This window comes from Enhydra lutris, unplaced genomic scaffold (assembly GCF_002288905.1).
Source record: "Enhydra lutris kenyoni isolate GAN:26980312 unplaced genomic scaffold, ASM228890v2 scaffoldscaffold59, whole genome shotgun sequence".
Classification (NCBI taxonomy): domain Eukaryota; kingdom Metazoa; phylum Chordata; class Mammalia; order Carnivora; family Mustelidae; genus Enhydra; species Enhydra lutris.
This window is the reverse complement of record NW_019154143.1, coordinates 11,706,677-11,731,302: the sequence shown is the minus strand read 5'-3', so window position 1 is coordinate 11,731,302 and position 24,626 is coordinate 11,706,677. Positions and strand designations below refer to the sequence as shown.

The following is a 24,626-nucleotide window of genomic DNA, read 5'->3' as shown; positions in this document are numbered from 1 at the left end:
TAGAAGCGCACGGCGGACCCTGGGCTCGGAGAGGCTTCGTTTCAGCCCAGGCTGGACCGCAGCACCGAGCCAGCACGCGGGAGGCGCCGGGCGCAGACCGAGCGGCAGACTGAGCCGCCCGGGGGCGGGGGGCTCGCACGTGCCGGCCGGGGGCGGGGCCGGCCGGAAAGGACCCCGGCGCGGGGAGGCGGGCGCGGCCGGGCCGACCTCCCCCGCGGCCGCCAGCCTGGGCTTTACATAAGGGCGCACGTCATGGAACTGATGGAGCCACACAGAGACGTCTAAGTCATGCAGGAGGCGCGCGGCCCCGGCCCGCTCCCGCCGCCCCAGACCCCTCCTCTCATCCGACAGAAAGACAGACAAGAAGGGTTCCCGACCTGTCGTGCCCTGCATGTTCAGAGTCTGTCATGTTTGGTCAAGAACGGGGCGGGGCTGGAGGACAGGTCTGCGAGGCCGGCGGCGGGGCGCGGGGAGGACCCCTGCGCCGCCTGCGGGTACCTGCTCCCGGCCGCCGCCGAGAGGTGACGAAGTGGTAAAAACTCACGGTTACTAGTGAGCGACACAGACACAGACTTTCCAGTCTATTAACAACCACGCCAGAGAGATGGGGCTCTAACTGCAAACACTGGGCAACGCCCCACGCTGCCGGCGCTGCCGCTTTAGTCTCTATTCGCCGCCGGTGGCTGAGGCTTGGGAGCGGGCGGGCGGGCGGCGTGCAGCGACGCGGGGATTTGGACACTGGCCGTAACGGTGATTTCTCCTCACCAACATGGCGGCACCCGAGACAGGCGGCTCGATAAAATGGCGCCTGCCGCAACACCTAGCCCGGGACTAAAGGGCAGGAGAGATTCCTCCGCGTGCCGCGGCCCTTGCTCGGCCCGTCGGGGCCGAGCGCGTTGGCCATTGGAGGAGGAAGCCCGTCAATCACTCCCAGGGGCGGGTTCCCATCCTTCTCTGTGAAGCGGCGGAGGCGGCAGCCAGCTGGCGGGGCCAGGCGGCGCCTTGGGTAGCACTGGGCGGGGGAGGAGGCCTGCGAGCCCGGTGCTGTTGATCCGCGCCTCTGGGCCTAGCTCGTGCTGGCCGGCTGGGAAACGGGCGCGGGGGCTCAAGACGCGTCCTAGAAAAGGGCCCCTAAAGCCATTCTGCCGCGTGGTTTGGGTGGGGTGATGAAGAACAGGCGGGTGTTGAGTCATTTTAAAAAATCACTTCGGTCGCTTAAATAATGGGAAAATGTGCTTCCTCTACAAGTTAGCGCCTTTTTTTTGGTAATGTCTGGTGCTGATAATTGCGTTTTGAAGAAAATAGCTTGGCATGTGACTCTCTGATACTAAATTTACTTAACCAATTATTAAATAATAATATAAGAGTAAAAGAAAAATCAGATTTGTTTAGTTAAAACAATATTCCATATGTGAAATATACACGAGTATTTTGTAAATAAAAACTAGCCATCAGATGTCTTTATACTTGTGAACCTGACCTTCGGCGATAATTTTTTAACGACAAGTCAATGTTTTGGCCTATTTAGTAAATAAACTTCTGAAGCAAAGTTCCTTGTTTTGTAATGGAATGATGAACTTAATGGTAAATTCTCTCAGATATCTTTGTGGTGGTGAATGCATTTGACTAACATAAATTCAGTCCATTCAGAAGCAATCGCAATTAGTAAATTAAATTTAAAAATAAAAAATTTGGATATGTACATTGAAAAAGAGAAAAGAAATTGCGCTTTTTTTTTGCTGTTGTTAAATTGAATGCAGCCATTGACAAGACCTGCACACTGATACATAATTCTGCAGGCGCTTGCCGCATTTTGACATAATACACTACTAGGAAACTTCCAGAAAGCGGACCTATTTTGTCTGGAGTAATAATAATAAGCATTTGGAGTTAGATTAGAATCTCTAGGTCTTTGTCTATTGTAACTATTTTACTTAATTTGGGTCTTAGGGTAGCTAATTCAGATACCCCTCTTCTTATTCTCCCACACTCAAGGACTGAGCCATCCTGGTGCTCCCTCCCTTTATATATGTATTTTTAAATAGCTCTATTGATATAAAAGCATGTACCTGAAAATTTACCCATTTTAAGCGTACAATTTAATGACTTTTAATAGATTTTCCAAGTAATGCAGCTATCACCAACATTCAGTTTCAGAACATTCCATCCCCCCAAGTATCTTGCCACCCCTGCCTCAGGCAATGGATAATCTAATTTTGTTTCTATAGATTTGCCTTTTGAACATTTCCTGTAAATCGAATTATACGTTATTTCATTCTCCCTTTAAAAGACCCAGTCATGGGGCGCCTGGGTGGCTCAGTGGGTTAAGGCTTTACCTTCGCTCAGGTCATGATCTCAGGGTCCTGGGATGGAGTTCCATGGCGGGCTCTCTGTTCAGCAGGGAGCCTGCTTCCTCCTCTCTCTCTGCCTGCCTCTCTGCCTACTTGTGATCTCTCTCTCTGTCAAATAAATAAATAAAATCTTAAAAAAAAAAAAAAAGGACCCAGTCATCTCTACATAATTTGAATGGAGTTCAGCCTTTTACCCTCAGTCAATAGTTTCTGAATAAAATCAGTCTTTGCTACTTTAATGTCTGGCTTTGTTTATCTTTGACAGTCATCCCAGCCTTAATGCACACAAATATTGTAATCACTATAAAGGTGCCAACAGGGGAAGGAGTGCTACTGGCATCTAGTGGGGAGAGGCCAGGGATGCTGCTAAACATCCTTTTACACACAGGACTGTCAATTACTCAGCCCAAAATGTCAAAATGCTGACGTTGAAAAACTCTGCTCTTGACAAGCAGAACTCAAAGTTTTGAAGATTAGAAGCAAAAATTAAAAAAAAAAAAAAAAAGCAAAACTCTACTAGGGTGTCACAGGGATAATAAAGGAAAGGTCGACTCCTATTTCCATGGTTTGATTCCCATGCCCATGAATCCTGACTATGGGAGAAACAGCACCATTTTTTTTTTTTTGAAGATTTTATTTACTTATTTGAGAAAGAGAGCGAGAGAATGAGATAGAGAGAGGATGAGTGGAGAAAGGTCAGTGGGAGAAGCAGACTCCCTGTTGAGCAGGGAGCCCTGTGTGGGACTTGATCCCGGGACTCCAGGATGATGACCTGACCCAAAGGCAGTCACTCAACCAACTGAGCCACCGGGTGCCCCACAGCACCATATCATTGGTGGTTGATTTATAGCATATGTTCACAAAACATGTGCTTTGGATCTAGCTAGTACAGAAACTGGTACTCAAGAGACCATTCCACCATCTTATTATGCCAGTTGCTTTTTGTGCGGTAAATTATATATAATACAAAATTTGCCATTTTAACCATTTTGATGTGACAATTCAGTGGCATTAACTACAGTCACACTGCTGTGCAACTATCACGGTCTACTTCCAAAATTTTTCATTGCCCGTAACAGAAACTGTAACCATCAAGCAATAACTCCCTCCCATCTCCCACTCTCCCAGCGCTGAAAGCCTCTAATCTATTATCTGTCTCTCTGATTTGCCCATTCCAAATACCTCATATAAGCAGAAATACAGTATTTATGTTTTAGCATACTGTGTTCAAGGTTCATTGTGTTGTAGCATGTGTCTGAATTTCATTCCTTTCTATGGCTGAATAATATTCCATTGTATGTATCTACTACATTTGATTTATCCAATACTTGGGATGTTTCCACCTACCGGCTCTTGTGAATAATGCTGCAATGAATAGGAGTATACACATCTCTGTCTCAATCCCAGTTTTCAATTCTCTGGGGTATATACCCAGGAGTAGAATTGCTGGGTCATGTGATAATTCTGTTTAGGCCAGCTGCTTTATAATGATAAGGGCATCGCTTATCTATTGCTGCATAGCAAATTATCCCTAAACTTTGTGGTTTAAAACATAAATGAGGGGTACCTGGGTGGTTCGGGCAGTTGAGCATTTGCCTTTGGCTCAGGTCATGATCTCAGGGTCTGGGGATCAAGCCCCACGTTGGGCTCCCTGCCCAGCAGGGAGTCTGCTTCTCCCTGTCTCTCTCTCCTGTGTGTGTGCACTCTCTCTCTATCTCATAAATAAATAAAATCTTAAAAAAAAAAAAACCAAAAACACAGTAAGTGAGACAGGGACCTTAAGAAGAAGCCCCTATGTACCTGGGACTCTCCTGGGTGGCTGTTATTACTTCTCTTACAGAGCAACCTGTAGGATGTTAGCGCTTTTTCCTGCGGAACAAAGCACTGGCAAAAGCAACAAGCCTAGACCAGGTTCAGACTAGCCTAAGATAAAATGGGCAGCAAACTTACCTTTCACTGATTTTTTCCCTTATTATTATGCTAAAACACACACCCAGAGGTGGAGAAAACATGCAAATGAAACATAGGATAGAGGAAGAAGCACAGTTTTGTCAACTGGGCCTGTGTCCCCAATTCCCTGGAATTCCCTGTCCCTACGTGCTTAAACATCACTCCTTTCCCACCTCAGCCCCTTTATAAGTTTCCCTGTTTATTATTCAGAGAGCAAGAGAGCATTTTATTTGACCCCTTTGTCATAACTGTGTCTCCCTTCAGCTGCAGCTGTTGCCCCTATAATAAAGCCTTGCCTTCCCTGTGTTTTTAAATTTTGGGTCCAGCCTCATTTCTACCGTTGCTGGGTCCGAAGAACCGAGTCCAGTAACATAAACATTTATCTTCTTATTTATTTATTTTGGATCAGGAATTCTGGAGCTACTTATCTGAGTGGTTCTGTCCCAGAGTCTCTTATGAGGTTGGAGTGGCGCTGGCCCATCAGCTTCCAAGGTGGCCCACTCACACGGTCGGCTTTTCCCAGGCTGCAGGAGTGTTTTCTGAGATGGTGAATGACTTCCCTTCAGGTAGGCGATTCAAGAGAGGAAGGCAGAAACTGCAGTGCTTTTTACCACCTAGTCTCAGAAGTTGGGCACCATCTAACACTGTGTATTTTGGAAGTCACCGGATCTAGTTCACATTTAAGGAGAGGGGAATAAGCTCCATCTTTTGATGGGATAAGTGTTAAAGAATTGTGAACACATTTTTTTAAGATTTTATTTATTTATTTGACAGAGAGAGACCACAAGCAGACAGAGAGGCAGGCAGAGAGAGGGAGGGAAGCAGGCTCCCCGCTGAGCAGAGAGCCCGATGCGGGACTCGATCCCAGGACCCCGAGATCATGACCCGAGCCGAAGGCAGCGGCCCAAACCACTGAGCCACCCAGGCGCCCCAGAATTGTGAACACATTTTAAGAGTACCATACCATCTATTGAATTTTTAATGTCATATCATATTTTTAATTTCTGAAAGCTCTACTTGGCTCTTTTCCACTCCTTTTTAATTTTTTTTAAAGATTTTATTTATTTATTTGACAGACAGAGATCACAAGTAGGCAGAGAGGCAGGCAGAGAGAGGGGGGGAAGCAGGCTCCCTGCTGAGCAAAGAGCCCAATGCGGGGCTCAATTCCAGAACCCTGAGATCATGACCCGAGCTGAAGGCACTGGGTCATGTGACTGAGCCACCCAGGCGCCCCTCTTTTCCACTCCTTAATGTCACTTTTTATAGTTCCCTTTTTGTCAGGTTTTGCTGTATAATAAGCTTCTTTTAAAACATGGTAGCTTAAAACAACTATTTAGCTTACAATGTTGGTCACCAGTTTGGACTGGGATCATCTGGGAGGTTCTTCAGTTCTTCACTGGTCTCCATTGTGTGTCTGTGGTCAGCTGTGGGTTGACTTGGCAGCTTTGCTTTTAGGGCTTTGCTAGCTGTAGACTGGGTGTTGCTGTTCTCCTCCTTTTGTCATATTCTCCACATGTCTCTCCCTTCTCTTCAGCAAGGTGGCCTGGGCTTGTTGTTCTGGAGAAGGCAGGAGTTCAAGAGAGAGCAGACACACACACGGCCTCTTAGGGCCCCAGCTTGGCATTGGCAAGGCTTTTCTGCTCCATTCTATTAGCAAAAGTAGGTTATGAATTCAACTCAGATGAAAGAGGTGGTGAAATAGATCCCACCACTTGATGGGAAGAGCTACAAAGTCATATTGCAAAGGATGTGGGTATATAAAAGGTAGAGAATTGGGCCCATTTTTTGAGATTTTATTTATTTATTTTTACACAGAGAGACACAGCGAGAGAGGGAACAGAAGCAGGGGGAGTGGGAGAGGGAGAAGCAGCCTTCCCATTGAGCAGGGAGCCCGATGTGGGGCTCTATCCCAGGACCCTGGGATCATGACCTGAGCTGAAGGCAGCCGCTTAACGACTGAGCCACCCAGGCACCCAGGGCCCATTTTTTAGAATCAATCTGTAAAAGCACTCTAATGGTCTTAAGCGTACCTTGCTTCAAGCCTATGCACTCCTTGCTTGGTGATTTAAGTCCCTTAGTCTATAGCAGAACCAGCCTTTCCTTGAGATATGCAGATGGTTGACAGATGTTTCAAAGACCGTCTTCCCTGTCCAGGTGAAGCTGGAAGGCTTTAATGGGGAAGGCATGGGAAAGAGAGAGGAGGGCTACTTGCAGAAGCAGGTGCCCAGGTGCTTAGTCATACGTTGAAATGACCCTGAATAGAACTGGGGGCATCAGCAGCAGCTGTTTTCAAATGTAGTAGGCCTTATCTTCTGGGAAAGTTTGGAAGACCAGTGATCTGTGCTGTAACAAATCTATCACAAACATACTTTGCCTTTTATAGTCTTTATCTAAAAAGGATAGTATCTGATGCCTTTGCAGGTCAGTTTTTCTTGCTACATTTGCTGCTTTTTACCTACCATTTTAATTTTTTCCCACAGACTGGTTATCTTTTGCTGTACACTGGACTTTTTAAAAATGAAAACGTATGGATGATAATAATCTGAGTTCTGTAGTATAGTATTTTCCTCCAAATGGGGTAATACCTTAATTCATTTCAATTTTCCTCTCAATTTTTAGTAATGACTGATGTACAAGAAAGGATTGCCTATAATATAAACAACTTCTCTTCGCTTGTCTGGGAAGTGGACCCTGATTCGTGCTGGGAATCAAACAGTCGCTCACTAGTAGGAGCCTGTCGGGTTCGATGTCTAGCGTTTGAGGCTTTCATGATTCCCACAACTTCCACTCTTCCACAGGCATTAGAGTAAGCAAAACTCAACAGTTCTTTTTCCCAAATGCGTGCTTTGTTTTCCGGCCTTGATACTATTCTCTCCACATGGAATACCCACTTACCCCTAATGAAAGGGAAAGAACTCCCAAGGACTGACTTCCAAGGATTCAGGTTAAAAATTCCAACTAATATGTTAGCTAACAGATCAAAATGCACACTAAAAAAATACACAGACAACAAAAATCCCAATTATCCTGGCGCCTGCGCAGAGTCCCGGGGAAGGAGCGAGCGGACGTGCGCGGGGGCGGGGCGGCGCATGCGCGGGGCGACCTGCGGCCGGAGCCCGGAGCTGGGTCCCTCCTCCTCACGCGGTGGTTGTTACTCTAGCTGCCGGGCCCTAGCGAGGGTGATGGATTTTGAGAATCTTTTCTCCAAACCCCCCAACCCGGCCCTGGGTAAAAAACCGACCACGGACTTTGATGAAAGGTGATTCCCCATCTTTTCATGCTTTGATCGCAGGGGCCCCAGTCGGATTCCGCCTTTTGGTTCCATTTGGAGGCAGCCCGGGCCGCGTGTGGGCCACGCCGCTGGGTCGTGCGGGGAGTGCGTGGGCGAGCGTGTGGGGTCAGCCTGGCAGGCGCGGGGGTCGGACGTGGAGAGGTCGCTCTGGAGCCGCGGGAACAGAAACCGGCAATGGGGCCCGGTTCGTAAGCCGCCACGGCCAGAGGTGCCGGGACCCTACTTCAGGGGACCAGCGGGTCCAGGGAGCGATCGCAGGAGGCTCCCCTTTCCCTGCGCTCCTGACCCTGGAGACTCGGTTGGAAACCTCCGTGTGTTCCCACATTACTCTTCTTTCCACCGGACCGTCAGCTCGTAGGGGACAGATCATTTGTCATTTCTCACTGACACATGTTAAACACCATTTTTTGTTTGTTTGTTCAAGAAAAACCCGAAACCCTAAGTTTATTAAGCAATGAGGGTAAATAGTAAATAATTTGCCTTTAGTTCATTGATTTGCATCAGAAGACCCTAAAGACCACAGTAAAGCAGCAAACATCATTTGGATGTAACGTTTCCTTTAGGTTGAGAAAGGGACTGACACTACTAGCCAAATGGTGCTAATTTATTGATCTCATTTAGAGAGGTGTATAGTGTAATTTACTTATACCCAGATATTCATTTACTTTGTTTCTGTTTGAAGTGCTAAAAACCAACTTCTAAACCTGTGTGTTTTCCCCAGTTTCCTTAAGCTGAAACGGAGACACACAGCTTTTTGTTCCTTTATTTCACTCATTCTCTTAGTCTGGTTGATTTTTACTTCCTGATATCGCTCAGATTTGTTCACTTATACCTTAATTGAAACTATTACTTTAATTCAGGCTGCCATCAAAAGTTTTACTAAGTGCTTTACGTGAAATATGTCATTTAATCTTAACCTTGAAGAAAAGAAACTGTCCTTGTTTTTGCAGATGAGAAAATTGAGGCACAGAGAGGAACATAACTTGCCAAGATTGCACAATTTAAGTGGCAAAGCTAGGACCAAGTTGCCCATGATTTGATTTCTTTGTTTCTAAGGCAAAATAACTAACATAAAATAAGATCTATAAATACTGAAAAGAGAGAAAGACATTAATAACTTACAGATGATATGATCCACCTACAAAGGAAAACAAGAGGAACGTTAATAAACTATTAAAATCCATAAGAGAATTCAGCAAGGTGAATCATCACAAGACAATAGCCGCATGTTAGAAAACAATAGCATCTATCAGTTTGAAAATGTGTGGGACAGAAGAGTCTATTCATGAAAACTGTACTAAACTACATAAAAGACACTTCTGAATTTTTGCCCAAATGTTAGATGTGGAATGGTATTGAAGGATGAAGAGCATCTGTGAACAGTTCCTTGTTCATATCCTTTGCCTGTTTTTCTCTTCATTGGTCCTTCTCTTTAAAATTTTAGGAACTCTTATCAGCAGATATTTTACTTTGTATTTGTTATTTGCCTTTTGACTCTGTTTATGGCATTATTTTCATTGCATAAAGGATTTTTTTGTTTGTTTTAAATGAGTTTATAGGAATCAATCTTTTATGGTTTCTGAGTTTTTTCTTAGTAATTTTATGAGGGGATTACTTATTTCTTGAGCACCTGCCATTATCCTAGGCCCTGGGGCTATAGCAATAAATAAACAAAAGAGATAAAAATCTCCATATTCATGAGATTTATATTCCCCCCCCCCCACAATGCATAAATAGATAGTATTTGGGTGATGATAAATACCATGAAGAAAATGAAAGCTGGGTAGCAGGGAAGGAAGAGAGGATGGGATGGCAGGGAGAATGTAGATATTTTATTTTATTTTTTAGAAGATTTTATTTCTTTGACAGAGAAAGAGATCACAAGTAGGCAGAGCAGCAGGCAGAGAGAGGGGGAAGCAGACTCTCTGCTGAGCAGAGAGCCCAGTGCAGGGCTTGATCCCAGGACCCTGAGATCATGACCTGAGCTAAAGGCAGAGGCTTAACCCACTGAGCCACCCAGGTATCCTGAATGTAGGTATTTTAAAGAAGGTAGTTAAAGCCTTTGTAATATCATTGATAAGTAATACTTGAGTAGGGGAGTGAGGCAGGTTGGTTTCTAGCGGAGAGAATATAAAGGTCCATATAAAGGTCTCGAGGTGGAGTGAGCATGGTGTGATTGGGTGATGGGAACAAAGTGGCCAGAATGACAGCTGGAGTGGAGTTCAAGGAGCAGGACTTGAAGAGAAGTAGGACTTAAGAGGTACTGGGGGATATGGTCAGGGAGGCAGATCATGTAGGGACTTGTAGGTGCCATAAGGACTTTGGCTTTTACCCTGAATGAGATGAAAGGCTATTAGAAGGTTTGCAACAAGAGTGACATTTTAGCAGGGTCATTGTGGTTGTGTTGAGAGTAGAATGTAACAGGGCAAGAGTAGCTTGGATCATAGTATTAGTAGTAAGAAGTGCTCAAATAAGGATATATTTTGAAGATAAACTGGATTTTTCACAGATTGGATGGGGGATATGGAAGGAGTATAAGTTACTACAAAGTTTGGGGTCAGTATCATTAGAAGAACGGATTTGCTATTTAAAATAACAGGAGAGTAGGGGCGCCTGGGTGGCTCAGTGGGTTAAAGCCTCTGCCTTCAGCTCAGGTCATGATCCCAAGGTCCTGGGATCGAGCCCCGCATCGGGCTCTCTGCTCAGCAGGGATCCTGCTTCCTCCTCTCTCTCTGCCTGCCTCTCTGCCTACTTGTGATCTCTGTCTGTCAAATAAATAAATAAAATCTTTTAAAATAACAGGAGAGGGGCACCCGGGTGGCTTAGTTGGTTGAGCGTCTGCCTTTGGCTCAGGTCATGATCCCAGGATGAGTCCTGGGTCCTGAGTCCTGTGTCCAGAGTCCGGTGTCAGGCTCCCTGCTCAGCAGGGACTCTGCTTCTCCCTCTCCCTCTGCCATTCCCCCCCACTTGTGCATGCTCTTTCTCTCTCAAATAAATGAATAAAATCTTAAAAAAAAAAAAAAAAAAAGAAAAAAAAAAAAAACCCAGCATGATTAAGTCAAGAGTTGAGTTTGGGCTCTATTAAAAATATGCCAAGCAGCTATCCCGGTGGATGTATTGACTAGGAAGTGGGCCCAGAGCTCAGCTCTACCTATTTACTAGGTGTATGGCAAGTTCTGTAAGCTTCCTGTAATTCTGTTTTCGTCTGTAAAATGGGCTTTCCACCACAGTACGTATGTCATAGGGCTGTTGTGATGTGGGTGATGTGTGCGGACACGCTTCTGGCACAGGGTAAGCACGCTGATAAGTGTCAGGGGCTGCTGTCCCTGCCCTTGGAGTCATCATTGTCAGTATTGCTTTGCCTCTGGAGAGGCTGCTTCCTACTCCATAAGATGATTCATTACTCATAACTGGAGTAGTGAAGGTTCACAGTATGTGGCTTATTGGGTCTTGTGATGGCTTCTGTAGAGGCTCACATCTTGGCGCCTTATTTGAGATGAAGCTCTGAGACTCTGACTAGGGACAGATCACTGGTAAATTGTTGAATTGGATGAAGCTGGAAAGCCTGAGCTCCTCCTGTAACTTTGCAGGAAGCTCAGAGCCATTATTCATATTCTTGTGCTAGTAGTGCATTCCAGTTGTAACCTGTTTTTCGAGAATGTACACACACATTGCTTCCTCCTTGCCTTTATCTGGCATGGAACTTAAACTTTTATTCAGAAGTCACTCCTCATCCAGACACAACTGCTTTCAGCCCCTTGTATTTATGGTGTAAGCCGTTACTTAGATATACCTATAAATTTCAGTGACATTTTTGTTGATCACCTTCCCACCTTCATCTTTCTTGGGTTCATTTTTAGTTTTGGTAGAATATCCTCGGTTATTGTCTCAGGCAGTCTCTCTGCATATTTGACTTTCCTGTGCTTGTGAGTCTGGAAACAACTTTTCTTTGTCATCTTCCCACTTGAATGTAAGTTAGGCTCTCTCCTGACCTTGAAAGGCACATTGCGTTCTACTTGAAATACTGCTCTTCGTGATGGTCCTCTTTGTTTGCTAACTTTTCTTCCTTCCTCCCTCCTTCCTTCCTTTCTTTCTTTCTTGATTTTATTTATTTGAGAGGGAGTGCATGGGAGGGAGCAGAGGGAGAGGGAGAGAGACAAGCAGGCTCCTTGCTGAGCAGAGATCCTGATTCCAGGCTTGTTCCCAGGACCCTAGGATCAAGGCTTGAGCAGATGCTTAACCAACTAAGCCACCCAGGTGCCCCTCTAAGTTTTTAAAAAAGTTGATTGGTTGATTATAAGTAATCTCTACACCCAACATGGGGCTGAAAGTCACAACCTGGAGATCAAGAGTCACACGCTCTACCAACTGAGCCAGCCAGGTGCCCCGTTTGCTAACTCTCTCTCTCTCTATATATATATATATATATATTTTTTTTTTTGGCGGGGTAGGAGGCTTTATTTTTTCTTTTATCGTACATATCTTTAAAGGTTAGACGATCCTTGACCGGTTAAGTGTTCCTCATGTATGTACCTATGCTTAACATACTATATTAAAATTGCTTTATTTTTTTTCTCCCAAGCACATAGAAAGTTCTCAGAAGGCAGGGACCAGGTCTTTTTCATTGTTGTATCCCAGGATTTAAGGCCTACAGCCTGGTATATGGCGGATACTCAGTATCTGTTGAATGAATGCAGTGATGAATGAATGGGTGGTTTATATAGCTCCTGTTACTAGACCATGAAGGTTATGTAATCTACAATTTCAGCTTTCTGATTTACTTAGAAGCACATGTTGACATGTACTGCTCATCCTAAATTTGTATATTATTCCTTGGAGTATTTAGAGTAGAATTTGAGTTTGGAATTTCTTTGAGGGCAAGTAGAAGATAAGCCAAAGCCATTCATTTTAATGTTATGCTATGAACCATTTTCAGATTGAAAAAAACTTCTTATGTTTATTTGATATTTTTGCTGCAGAATTGATGATGGAATAGATGATGCAGAAGTTGAAGAAACACAAGAAGAGAAAAGAAAAACACAAGAAGAGAAAATAAAATGGGAAGTAAAATTGGAATGTGAGCAAATACCCAAAAAAGTAAGGTTAAGTTGGCATATTGAAAAAAATGGAGAGGAGTGGGTGTGAGAAATTTGTTAGGGGTCCTGTTTGTCCCGGTTTAGTCAGCATTGGAGACCTAGTTGGCTTATATCAAGGAAACCTGATAACACTTCAGAAAATTTATCATTCAGTCATTTAACATGAACTGTTTTAGTGTATTGCTTTTATTTTGGTTTCCCCTGTTTCTGAAATGGGTTGTAAATGGTTTCAAAAACTTCTCTTTGCAAATTAGGTCGTAATTTTTAAGGATTTTGATTTGGTAATAACTAACCTTACTGATTTATAGCTTAAAGCTTGTGTTACTTTGTTAGGACTGCCCTAACAAAGGACTGCAAATTGGTGACTTATGCAACAGAAGTTGTCTTGTGTTTCTGGAGACTGGAAGTCTGAGATCAAGGTGTTGGCAGAGTTGGCTTCTTCTGAGGGCTGTGAGGGAGAATCTGTTTCATGCTCCTCCGGGAGTTTCTGGTGGTTTGCTGGCAATCTTTGGTGTTCCTTGGCATGGCTTCCAGAAGCATCACCTTGATCTTTACCTTCATATTCGAATTGTGTTCTCCCTATGTTCATATGTCTGTGTCTAAATATACCCTTTTTATAAGGACACTGGTCATAATGGATTACAACTTACCCTAATGACCTCATCTTAACCAACTACACATGTAATGGCCCTGTTTCCAGATAAGGCCACATAGTAAGGTACTGACTGTTATGAGTTCATCAGGAGAATTTGGGGAGGACACAGTCAACCCATAACAGCCAATATCTGCTCCTCTCTTGCCTCTCTTTGAACTTTTTTTTAATTGTGAAAAAAAATTTATTTTTAAGATTTTATTTATTTGTCAGAGAGAGAGAGAGCGTGCACAAGTGTGGGGGAACAGCAGGCAGAGGGAGAAGCAGACTTCCTCCTGAGCAAGGAAGCCCCAGTGCGGAACTCGATCCCAGGACCCTGGGATCATGATCTGAGCCAAAGGCAGCCACTTAACCAACTGAGCCACCCAGGCATCCCTTTTATTGTGGATTTTAACACACCACAAAATGATGGGTTTGAATTGGCAGTGAGACTCAAAAGACACAAATAGGCTTTAATGTGATCCTCTTACACTTAGCTTCATAAAAGTGTACAGGACAGAAAGTACAGGAGATATGGCATCCTCATCTCCTCAGCAAGCCTCTCAACTACCCAAGTATATAACTTCTTTCACCCTTTGGGGCATGTATGGCTGTTGTGAACCAGAGCCAGGGTCTTAACCTTAACCCTGGCCTGGATTTTCCTCCATTTTTTTTTAAAGATTTATTTATTTGCGAGAAAGAGCGCATACACGTGTGAGAGAACGTATGAGTGGGGAAAAGGGCAGAGAGAGAGAAAATCTCAAACAGGCTCTACATTCAGCATGGAGCCCTACTTGGAGCTTGATCTCATGACCCCGAGATCATGACCCAAGCCGAAACCAAGAGCCTGACACTCAACCGACTAAGCCACCTATGCGTATTTTTTTTAATACTGTCTTAGTCTCATAGACCCCAGTCCTTCATGCCCAGTTAAAGGTCCCTAATCCATGTATAACCCAATATAGGAGATGGGCAGGCAGAACACGCTACGGTTACTTAAAATAGATTCCAATAAACAGTTCTGTGACTAGATGGACACCTGCATTATTCCTAAGTAGGCTTGTTTTGGCCCAGGCTCTTTACTCACAAGTTGTAAAACATCAATGTGCCATATCACAGCTGACTAAAAGAGAACACCCAAGTAGAGACTTCGCTAATTCAAGAAAGAACATTGCCCGCAAAGCCTCTACTGCCTTCTTTCTCAGTCATTATTCCTTTGTTTCCTCCTAGAAGTAACTAGAATCCTAACTTGCATGCTAACCACTTCCTTGCCCTTCTTTACAGTTTTAGTTTTACTACTAATGCTGTCAGCCTTAAAAATACAGTTTTTGCTTGCCAATTTTTACACTTTATAGAAATAGAATAGTATTATATGTGTTTTTTCTGTTGTCTTTTTCCCAACATTATATTTATAAGATTAATAGATGTATACTTGTCTCTTTATTTTCTGAGCTGGATAGTATTCCATTATTGAATATACTAGATTTCGTTGTTGGTCAACATTTGGTCTGATTTCCATTTTTGGAGGTAATGGGTAGTGCTGCTACGTTCTTTCGCTTGTATCCTGTTGCCCTTGCACTCTATAGTTACCGGAGTGTAAAATTGCTGGGTCTTAGAGTATAAGCATCTTTACCTTTACCTTAATGCCAAACTGTCCTCCAATCCAAAGTGGTTCTACCAATTTTATTCCCAGAGGGACTGTATTTCTGCTGCTTCTCACTTGGTATTGTCATCCGTCATATTTTTCATCATCTGATGAAGTAGCTCATTGTAACTAAGTTTGCATTTTCTTGATCACTGTTGGGATCTTTGCATATGCTGGTCCATTTGGATTTCCCTTTTTTTAGTGCCTGTTCAGATGTTTTTGTCTTATAATTATTGGTTTGTCTGTGTTTTTTTTTTTCCCTTGATTTGTAGTTCTTTATTTTGGATCATAGGGGTTTTTTTCCTTTTATTGTGGGTTATGTGTTGCAAATATCTGCTCATTTTGTGGTAGTACACAATGGTATTTTTTCATTAAAAGTTCAGAATGTTAGTATATTCAAATGTATTATTGTTCTTTATAGTTAGTGTTTTATTCAAATATCCCAAGATAATAAAAATCTTTTACTATGATGTCTTCCAAAAGATTTATTGTTTTCCTTTTCACATTTAAGTTTGTAGCCATCTGTAATTGATTTTTCTATTTGTAACTGTGAAGAAGGGGTGACAAATTTTGTTTTACTTTTTTTTTTTCTTCATGGTATCATATCCAGTTGTTCCAGCACCATTCAGTGAGGGGAAAGAATTGTCTTTGCCCTCACTGATCTGCAGTGTCACCATGGTCAAAATCAAGTGCTCATGTTTGATGGGTTTGTTTCTGGACTCCGTTTGCTTTTTTTTTTTTTTTAATTAATTGATTAATTTATTTGACAGAGATCACAAGTGGGCAGAGAGGTAGGCAGAGGGGCAGGGGGAGCAGGCTCCCTGATGAGCAGAGAGCACAATGCAGGGCTTGATCCCAGAACCCTGGGATCATGACCTGAGCCGAAGGCAGAGGCTTTAACCCACTGAGCCACCCCGGTACCCCAGAGACTCCGTTTGCTCCTGCTGGTTTATCTCTTTAGCCCTCCCCCAGGACCTCACCATGTTAATTACTGCAGCTTTATAATAAGTTTGGATGTCAGGTAACCAAATCCTCTCCCCTTGTTTTTCTTCCTTAAGTGTCTTGGGTATTTTTTTAGCCCTTTGTATTTCTTTTTTTTTTCCTGTTGTTATTTTTATTTACATTTATTCCATGTAGAATTTACTCCCTGGCCATAAGTTTTTGTTTCTTCAGTCTCTTCTGGAATATCTTTTTCTTCTGTGCAAACTCCTCTTCTGGTTTAGGAACAATGTGCTCTTTTTCAGTAAGGATCATCTCGATGAGGCAGGGAGAGCTCATATACGGGTTAATCAGACAGTGAGCCCTCCAAATTCTACGCCGCGTCTTGGGGGCTTTGCTCACCTGGCTGTACTCAATGACCAGAGAGGGAATTGATATATAAACCCTTAAGTTCAGCATTACTCTCTGCATTTTTAAGCAGTAAAAATTCAGCACTCTTCTTGGGCCGTTGACCTTGTGTCCAGCCCCACTGTTCGGCCTGGGCACACCCCCCAACTCCACCACTGTAGTGATGGAATGGTACACACTGCTTATGCAAAGTGATATCTTTTAGATACTTGGTGGCTTTTCAGATACGCATGCTCTGGGTGGCCTGGGCATTTTCATGTGTGTTCTTAAAGTGAACAGAAAGATTTGAACCTCTTGATTTGCATGATTTTTTAGGGTTTTCTAGGTCAAACAAAGAGCTTACCATTTTCAGAGGTCACCTCAGGCCAGTTAGGGGAAGAGAGGCCATTTGCATTTCTTTTTTTTTTTTTTAAGATTTTATTTATTTGAAAGAGAGAGAGAGATCACCAGCAGGCAGAGTCAGGTGGGGGTGGGGGTGGGGGGGGAAAGCAGACTCCCCGCCGAGCAGAGAGCCCGATGCGGGACTCGATCCCAGGACCCTGAGATCATGACCTGAGCCGAAGGCAGCGGCCTAATCCACTGAGCCACCCAGGTGCCCCACCTTTTGCATTTCTATATGAATTTTAGAATCTGTTTGTCAAGTTCCTTGGAAAATCCTGGTCAGATTTTCATTGGGAATGCATTTAATCTACAGATCATTCGGAAGAGAATTGACATCTTTAGAATATTGAATTGTCTAATCTTTAGGTCCTCTAATTTCTCTCAACAGTGTTTTGTAAGTTTCTTTGTAGATATTTTACATCTTCTATACTTTTTGTTAGGCTTATTGCTAGGTGTTTGATGAGACTATTATAAATTACATCTTTTTTTTGAGCATCATTTTCTAAATTGTGGGTTTCTCATAATTTAACTATTCAAGAGTTCTTTCTTGTTCTTTGTTTTGATGTTAGAGCTTTCTGGCCTCTTTTTCATATATAATGTCTTGAATGTCTTTATGGTCTGTTTTGCAGCTACTCAACTCTTCTTATATAATGTGAAAGCAGCTAGTACAGTATGTAAATGAGTGAGTGTGGCTGTGTTCCATTAAATTTTCTTTATGGATGCTGAAGTTTGAATTTTGTATAACTTTCATTGTCATGAAATATTATTCTTTTGTGTTTTTTCCTCCAACCATTTAAAAAAATCTGAGGACCATTTTTAGCTTGCTGACCATTACAGAAACAGGTGGTAAGACGGATTTGGCCTTGGGATCATAGTTTAATGACACCTGCTCTAAAGTTTTGTGATGTGTTTTAGTGTTCCTTCATTGTCCCTTGGTTTAAGAAAGGCTGGAAGAGTTGATGGATGGCCTTTGCTTGTGTGTTAGTGGGTCTGTGTCTCTATAGGCTTTTCCTCCAGATGGGAAGCCTGATTGGACATTCAGTACATGGGTGGGCTGTGTGGGTAGGTAAGTTTCCTCCAGCATAGTAGTTCTTTTTTTTTTTCCCCCAATATAGTAATTCTTTTTTTTTTTTTTTAAGATTTTATTTATTGATTTGACAGAGAGAGATCACAAGTAGACAGAGAGGCAGGCAGAGAGAGAGAGAGAGGGAAGCAGGCTCCCTGCTGAGCAGAGAGCCCGATGCGGGACTCGATCCCAGGACCCTGAGATCATGACCTGAGCCGAAGGCAGCGGCTTAACCCACTGAGCCACCCAGGCGCCCCCAATATAGTAATTCTTAACCTTCATTGTGCTCTGTACTCCTTTTGGTAGCCTGGTGAAGCCCATGGATCCCTTCTCAAAATCATGTTTTTTTACTGAATAAAATGAAATACATTGGATTACAAAGGAAATTTACTTTTTTTTTTTAAAGATTTTATTTATTTATCTGACAGAGAGAGATCACAAGTAGATGGAGAGGCAGGCAGAGAGAGAGAGAGGGAAGCAGGCTCCCTGCTGAGCAGAGAGCCTGATGCGGGACTCGATCCCAGGACCCTGAGATCATGACCTGAACCGAAGGCAGCAGCTTAACCCACTGAGCCACCCAGGTGCCCCTAAAGGAAATTTACTTTATTGAAATACAGTTATCAAAAAAAATGTAGAAAGAATAATATGTTCTTCATTAATACACTAAATAATTAGAAGTTCCAGCAGTAGGTCTAATTATTGTAACTTTGACATAGTGGTGAACATAAAAGATATTTTGAGATTTGCAACAACTGTCATGTGATATATGAAAGTACTGGTGACAGTGGCAGATACTGCTGATACTACTGCTTGTTCCCTGTGTTCAGGACAGCAGAATGCTAAATGTCAACTTAGAGGTTGATGTAAATAATGTGTGGTTTTTACCCTCATTCATTGTTCATTGAATTTTGCCCGTAGACCCATGTGAGGAATCTCTTCTTGAAAGCAGGGTAGAACTTCTGTTGTACATTGAGTGGATAGAGTATATTTCTGGTAGGGGTTGCTCCCAAGTGCCGGAATGTGGAGGACTTCACTGTGGGGTCTTAGTACCCACACAAGAAGATCTGGCTTTATCAGACATTTTATTCCATTTCTTTATTTTCTTTTTTGCCTGGGGCAAATTTCTCTTTGAATGTATTCTGGTAAGGGATGGGAAAGAGAGAATTTGTTACAATAGCTTTGTCTGTTTTTGTTGTAGCATCTTAATCCATCCTAGTTTGTAGCCCCATTTCTCACACTCCAACTGAAGTCCAACATCCCAATTATAACTTGCTTTTTGTTTTTCAAAAGCTTGCCAAGAATTTGTTAGACTTTTCTTAATTACTGGTGAATGTACTTCATGTGCTCCCCCACCTCCCCCTAATATTATGGAACTATTTTTACATTTCTGTACTTTTATTTCTGTGGAGTATCAGGAGGCCATACTATTCAATAAATTTTCCTGAATTAGAAATCTTTTCCTTAAAAAAAAACAAAACAAAACTTTATTTAGTCTCCTTCATTAAAGGGAAAAAAGTTTAGTATATTTATATGTTTTCTAAATTATATAGAGAATAACAAATATCAAAGCAATGAGTTTAGGGCTGGCTGCATGAAGAAAAGTAGTAAAGCAGTCATTTGTATTTTGTGTCTTCATTGCCATCTGAAAAGAATAATATCAATTAGTAATACTCTTGTCTAATGTACAATACTTGATGATTGTCCTGGTTTTGTTTATGTTGCCATGTCATCTCACCTCTTCATTTATACAAATCAGACACGTTATCACCTCTTAAGGGGGTGTCTGCTTTGGTACGTATTTTGTGTGTAAGGGAGCACTTACTCATTTGGATCATTGTGATATTGTGATTCAGATGTACTGAATAGAATTTCATCTCTGTATTTGACTAAGCCAAACTTTGTGGGAGCTGTTGCATAATTGAGTGATTCTCCGTGTGCCCACTAAATAAAATCAAAGGCCAGAAACAGGGTAAACATAATAATCATCCCAGGAATTGGCCAACTTTTTCATAAAGGACCAGGTAGTGCATCTTGTTGCTGTGAGCTGTATTGACTCTGTCATGACTAAACAGGTATAGATAACAGGGACGTGAATGAGTGGGTGTGACTGTATTCCAGCAAAACTTTGATTAACAAAAACAGGAGGCCAGGCTGACATCTGCAGACCTCTGGCCAGATGTTATGTTTACAAGTTTGTTCTATGGTATTGGTTTTAAAATGTGCCCTTTTGGGGCACCTGGGTGGCTCAGTGGGTTAAGCCTCTGCCTTTAGCTCAGGTCATGGTCTCAGGGTCCTGGGATTGAGCCCCACATCGGGCTCTCTGCTCAGTGGGGAGTCTGCTTCCCCCTATCCCTCTGCCTGCCTCTCTGCCTACTTGTGCTTTCTCTCTCTCTGTCAAATAAATAATTAAAATCTTAAAAAAAAAAAAAAACTGGGGTGCCTGGATGGCTCAGTGGGTTAAAGCCTCTGCCTTGGTTCAGGTCATGATCCCAGTGTCCTGGGATCGAGCCCTGCTTCGGGCTCTCTGCTCAGCGGGGGGCCTGCTTCCTCCTCTCTCTCTCTGCCTGCGTCTCTACCAACTTGTGATCTCTGTCAGATAAATTAATAAAATCTTTAAAAAAAAAATCTTACAAAACAAAAAATGGTGCTCTTTCTTGAAAAATTGGAGACAGGGAACTTGGTGGCCTGATATTTTTGGATTGGTTAAAAGTCTTGTCTGGTATAATGAAGATGAGGTGGTAGTGTACATTGGGGCCATTGTCAGGTTAGGAAACTGTCTCCACTTGATTCTTCACACAGGGAGCAAATTCATTTCATAGGCCTATGATCAGTCTTCTGGTATACAGCTCCTAGCTTTGAAGTTAACATCAAAAGTAAGCCATGAAATTGGACCACCTGGTATATTTTATAATAGCGATTCTTCTGGTTTGTTTTTGTTTGTTTTGAGTCTGCTGCCTTCATCAGTTAAGTGGAAGTAGATAAGAGTCCAGGCCCCAGAGCACATTCTGGAGCAGGATCATTGGCCAGTTTAATGGTAGACATGTTATCTCTTCCTGACCTCAAAATAGGAGCCTTTTAGCACTTGGACGTTTCTTTATAAGCCTTTTAATTAAAACGTGTCATACATACTAACTGTAATTATACAACTTGATACCCTTGTGTCACCATGTGTAGACATGTATACCAATGTTTGGACATTCTTGTACACAAAATACTTTAAGTTGTCTGCTGTGATCATCTCAGGCTGACTCAGGGTCAGCTGCCATACCTGGCTTCCTGTTCCTGTGGGCATCTGTGGTCGCTTCTGTTGCCTTGGGGTTGCTGCACCAACAGAGTTATAAAACTCTTTCTGAAAGTAAAGTTAACTTGATTACAGAGAACTGGGCAGTTCTTTGTTCCTTGTCATCCGTGTGAGCCACCAACGCTGAGTTACAGGAAAAATAATGGGATTTGCTAGCAGTGATGTATTTTAGTATAGTGGATTTTCACTTGGGCCATTACAGTTTACTTACTCTTTTATGAAGTGTCGAGTTATTGAATTAAACCATTTAAAAGCATAGTTGATGCAAAGGGAGAAATAAAATATTAAGTATAATACTGTAGTTCAGTCAAATAAATTATATTAAATAATTAAGATTTGGGGGTTTACTCTTTTAATTCCGTAAATCATTACTGAATTCAGAATCTTCCATCAAATTTTTTTCAAGGATGGATATGCTCCGTTGGTTTTTGTTTTGTTTTTAGTTCTGGAACATTTTAAAAATGTAAGAGTGGAAAGAATAGTATACGAACCCCTATATACCCATCACCCAACCTCAGCAATGATCAGTTCATGGCCAGTCTTTATTTCTTCTTTATAACCAGATTGTTTTGAATCATGCCAGCTTTTTAAAATTGGAAATTTAATTTTTACTTAGTTTAGGCACTTTGGGAACTCCACAATATCCCCGAAGAATTTGCAATATAGAAAATCAAGAAGTAAGGACTATGATGTGTATAGTGATAATGAGACCTGCAGTCAGGAATCAGAAGATAATTTTGCTAAAGAGCTTCAGCAGTATATACAAGCTAAAGAAATGGCAAATGCCGCGCAATCCTTACCATTTCCTGAAGAATCAATGAAGAAAGAGGGAGTGAAGGATATCCAGAAAGGTAAGGGTGAAGCTATTTTGTCATTTAAAGTTTATGTAGACAGTCACAGTTGTCCGTAAATGGACTGCGGTTTGGGGAGGGGGAGAGTTTCTCCTGCATTTTATCTCAAAGTAAGATCCTGCTTTCCTTAGGTCTTTACGCCAGATGTGAGCTTGCACGGCCTGAGATGCCCACTCCACCCCCACAACCTGGCCATTCAGTGTACAAATGCAGAGTTTACAGGAAGGTTATCAAAGCCCATGACTGCTTTGAAAGGGAGAAGGCAAAATCTTTGGCCTCCGCACCTATGAAGGACAAGATGTGCCTGTTTGTATTGCTTTCAGTTTAGAGAGGAATTGACTTAATGTCTGATACTGTGGTGTGTCAGACTATATATTCTTTTAGATTACTAAAATAAAATATATTCTTTTAGATTACTAAAATGAAATTTAGTCATAGGTATGAGGACAAATGACAGCTACGGAAGACATTAATCCTCCGTTTTACTGCCTTTTTTTTTTTCTTTTTTTGATGCTCTTATTTTATTTTCTGACATAATCTGTACACTCACTGTGGGGCTCAAACTCACAATCCCGGGATCGAGAGTTGCACGCTGTACTGACTGAGCCAGCCGGGCTCCCCTATGTTTGTATGTAGAAGGTTTTCAGTGAAAACCCTGACAGTAGTATATGAGGTAATTTTAAACATTTGAAGCTTTTGCTGCTAGAGTGCTATGGCAATTCCTACTTAGCTCCATAACACTCTGAACCCTTCAAAAGGATCTGGCTTATGGCAAGCAAGAGTCAGACGCTTAAGCAACTAAGCCACCCAGGCGCCCCTATAGAGTGTACCTTAGAGTAACCTGCTGTTGTGCCTTCATGTTCTCGTAAATTAAAATTAAACTTTTAACACTTAGTGTCTAAGATTTAAACACATAAGATTAATTTTTTTGTTTTCAGCTGTTAAACAAAAAAATAAAAACCCAAAAGCTGTCCAGAAGAATGGTAAGCAGAAGAAAATGAAGCGAAAACGGGCTGGTGTGGGCCAGAAAGGATCCAACGCTTCCTTGCGGAACAGAAGCTCACAGGAACAGGTCGGTACAAGAGTGCAGGCATGCAGGAGGACACTTACTTGCAGCAGAATTTTTAATCTTATACCACCGTGACGAGCCACAGAACGGGAGTTCTCTGATGGTGAAAAATCTCCTCACCGTCAGTGGGCTCTCCCATGTTCTTCGCTGTCACTGTCACAGCTGCCTTCCCTCTCGCTCACCCTGGGTTAAGCCTTAGTGTTGTCCCTGTTTACCTGAATACGTGCGTACGATTCCCTTGATTTTGGACTGTTGTACTGTCAATGACTGGAAAAACAGGGGAAGCAGGGAGAAGATAAAGAGCCCAAGGGAGCACTTCAAAAGTCACAGAGTCTTACAGAGTTTCTACTGTTGCGGTCCCTGTGGAAATGAAAAAGGAGTATTTCTGAGTGTTGACCTTATAAAACACCCCAACCCTGCTGGTATTTTGATTTTGTTCTTTAGAACTTCCTCTTCCTTGGTCTGCGGATGTATTCAGGATAGGACAATAAGGACTCTGCTTTTCTGAGGGCTTCTAAACTAACCTTTTTTCTTAGGCTTGGTCCAGAAGACAAGAGTTAGGGGTGGTAAAATATTAGATCAAATATAATAGAAAAACATATTTATATAAAAATCTTGCCTTGCTTCCATATTTTACAAATGAGGAATCTGAAGCCCTGGGGGTTCAGGTAACTGCTCAGAGTCACAGAGGGCCAGGCCACAACTGGAACTTTATTTCCTGACGCCATCAGTATTCCCTGTGATTCTTTTGGTTTACATTGACTCAAGTGATCATTCAGCAGACAGCTTTCCTACATGAGGAATGGATTATAAGTATGTATGTTAGAATTTAATAACATAGTCAGATAAAACCAAGGATTTACACTGACCCATCTTTATTAGACACAATTTTGATGGTGTTAAGTGGAAATTTGACTTTATTACAAAGCAGATCACCTAAATGTAGTTAGGTCCCTTCTTTGCCCATACTAAATTCGTAAAACTATTCAGAAATTTGGTATTGCAAGAGCTATAAACTACACACAAGTTAACACACTAAAAATAGTTTATATTTCTGAAAAGCTAGAATGTATTATGAAATTCCCCTTTTGTTTTCATATAAAAGTCACCTTTTGTTTTTATATCTCTTTTGCCATCTTTGAGGTTTTATTTTTAGTAATGTTTTTTAACTTGAGCTGGTTATTATTCCTTCCTCTCACTCAGAGATCATCTCATTGGAATTAAAGAGCATGCTGCTTTTGGTTCACCTTACAGTTTCCAGTTTTGTCTCCATTGTTAAGAGCCTTATTCCTAGACTTTGTTAAATTTTTTTATCTGATTTAAAAAAAAAAGATTTTATTTATTTATTTGAGAGAATGAGAGAGAGAGAGAGGGTTAGGGGGAGAAGCAGACTCCCTGCTGAGCAGGGAGCCCAGTGCAGGACTCGATCCTGGGACTCCAGGATCATGACCTGAGCTGAAGGCAGTCACTTAACCAACTGAGCCACCCAGGCGCCCTTTTTTTAATCTGATTTTTAAAAATAAGGGCGGGGCACCTGGGTGGCTCAGTGGGTTAAGCCTCTGCCTTCAGCTCAGGTCATGGTCTCAGGGTCCTGGGATTGAGCCCCGCATTGGGGTCTCTGCTCAGGAGGGAGCCTGCTTCCCCCT

The 24,626-nt window shown here is 42.4% G+C and overlaps 2 protein-coding genes and 1 pseudogene across 3 annotated transcripts in view; 1 reads left to right on the top strand and 2 right to left on the bottom strand.

The window, feature by feature from the left end:
- LOC111158478 (zinc finger CCCH-type containing 6) overlaps positions 1–776 on the bottom strand; it is a 60,024-nt gene extending 59,248 nt beyond the window's left edge. For both annotated transcript variants that reach the window (XM_022520519.1, XM_022520520.1), the window contains exon 1: positions 378–776. In XM_022520519.1, coding sequence (XP_022376227.1) covers positions 378–409 — 32 coding nt within the window. In that variant the 5' untranslated portion in view covers positions 410–776. The remainder of the gene's footprint in view (positions 1–377) is intronic.
- Positions 777–7,433: 6,657 nt separating this feature from the next.
- On the top strand, positions 7,434–23,463 carry LOC111158392 (zinc finger CCCH-type containing 8). Its single transcript, XM_022520394.1, has 5 exons — positions 7,434–7,560; positions 12,573–12,690; positions 21,677–21,911; positions 22,850–22,983; positions 23,425–23,463. Exons 1-5 carry the CDS (start codon positions 7,484–7,486, stop codon positions 23,461–23,463), a joined length of 603 nt encoding a protein of 200 aa, XP_022376102.1. The 5' UTR covers positions 7,434–7,483.
- Positions 16,106–16,559, bottom strand: LOC111158479 (annotated as a pseudogene).
- Positions 23,464–24,626: the final 1,163 nt, after the last annotated feature.

What these genes read in the sequence shown, in the direction of transcription:
- LOC111158392 (XM_022520394.1), top strand. Translation starts at nt 7,484, where the DNA reads ATGGATTTTGAGAATCTTTTCTCCAAACCCCCCAACCCGGCCCTGGGT. An exon ending in GTGAGCAAATACCCAAAAAA is followed by an intron (nt 12,691 to 21,676) that starts GTAAGGTTAAGT and finishes ATTTTTACTTAG; the next exon opens with TTTAGGCACTTTGGGAACTC. An exon ending in AGTGAAGGATATCCAGAAAG is followed by an intron (nt 21,912 to 22,849) that starts GTAAGGGTGAAG and finishes TTTTGTTTTCAG; the next exon opens with CTGTTAAACAAAAAAATAAA.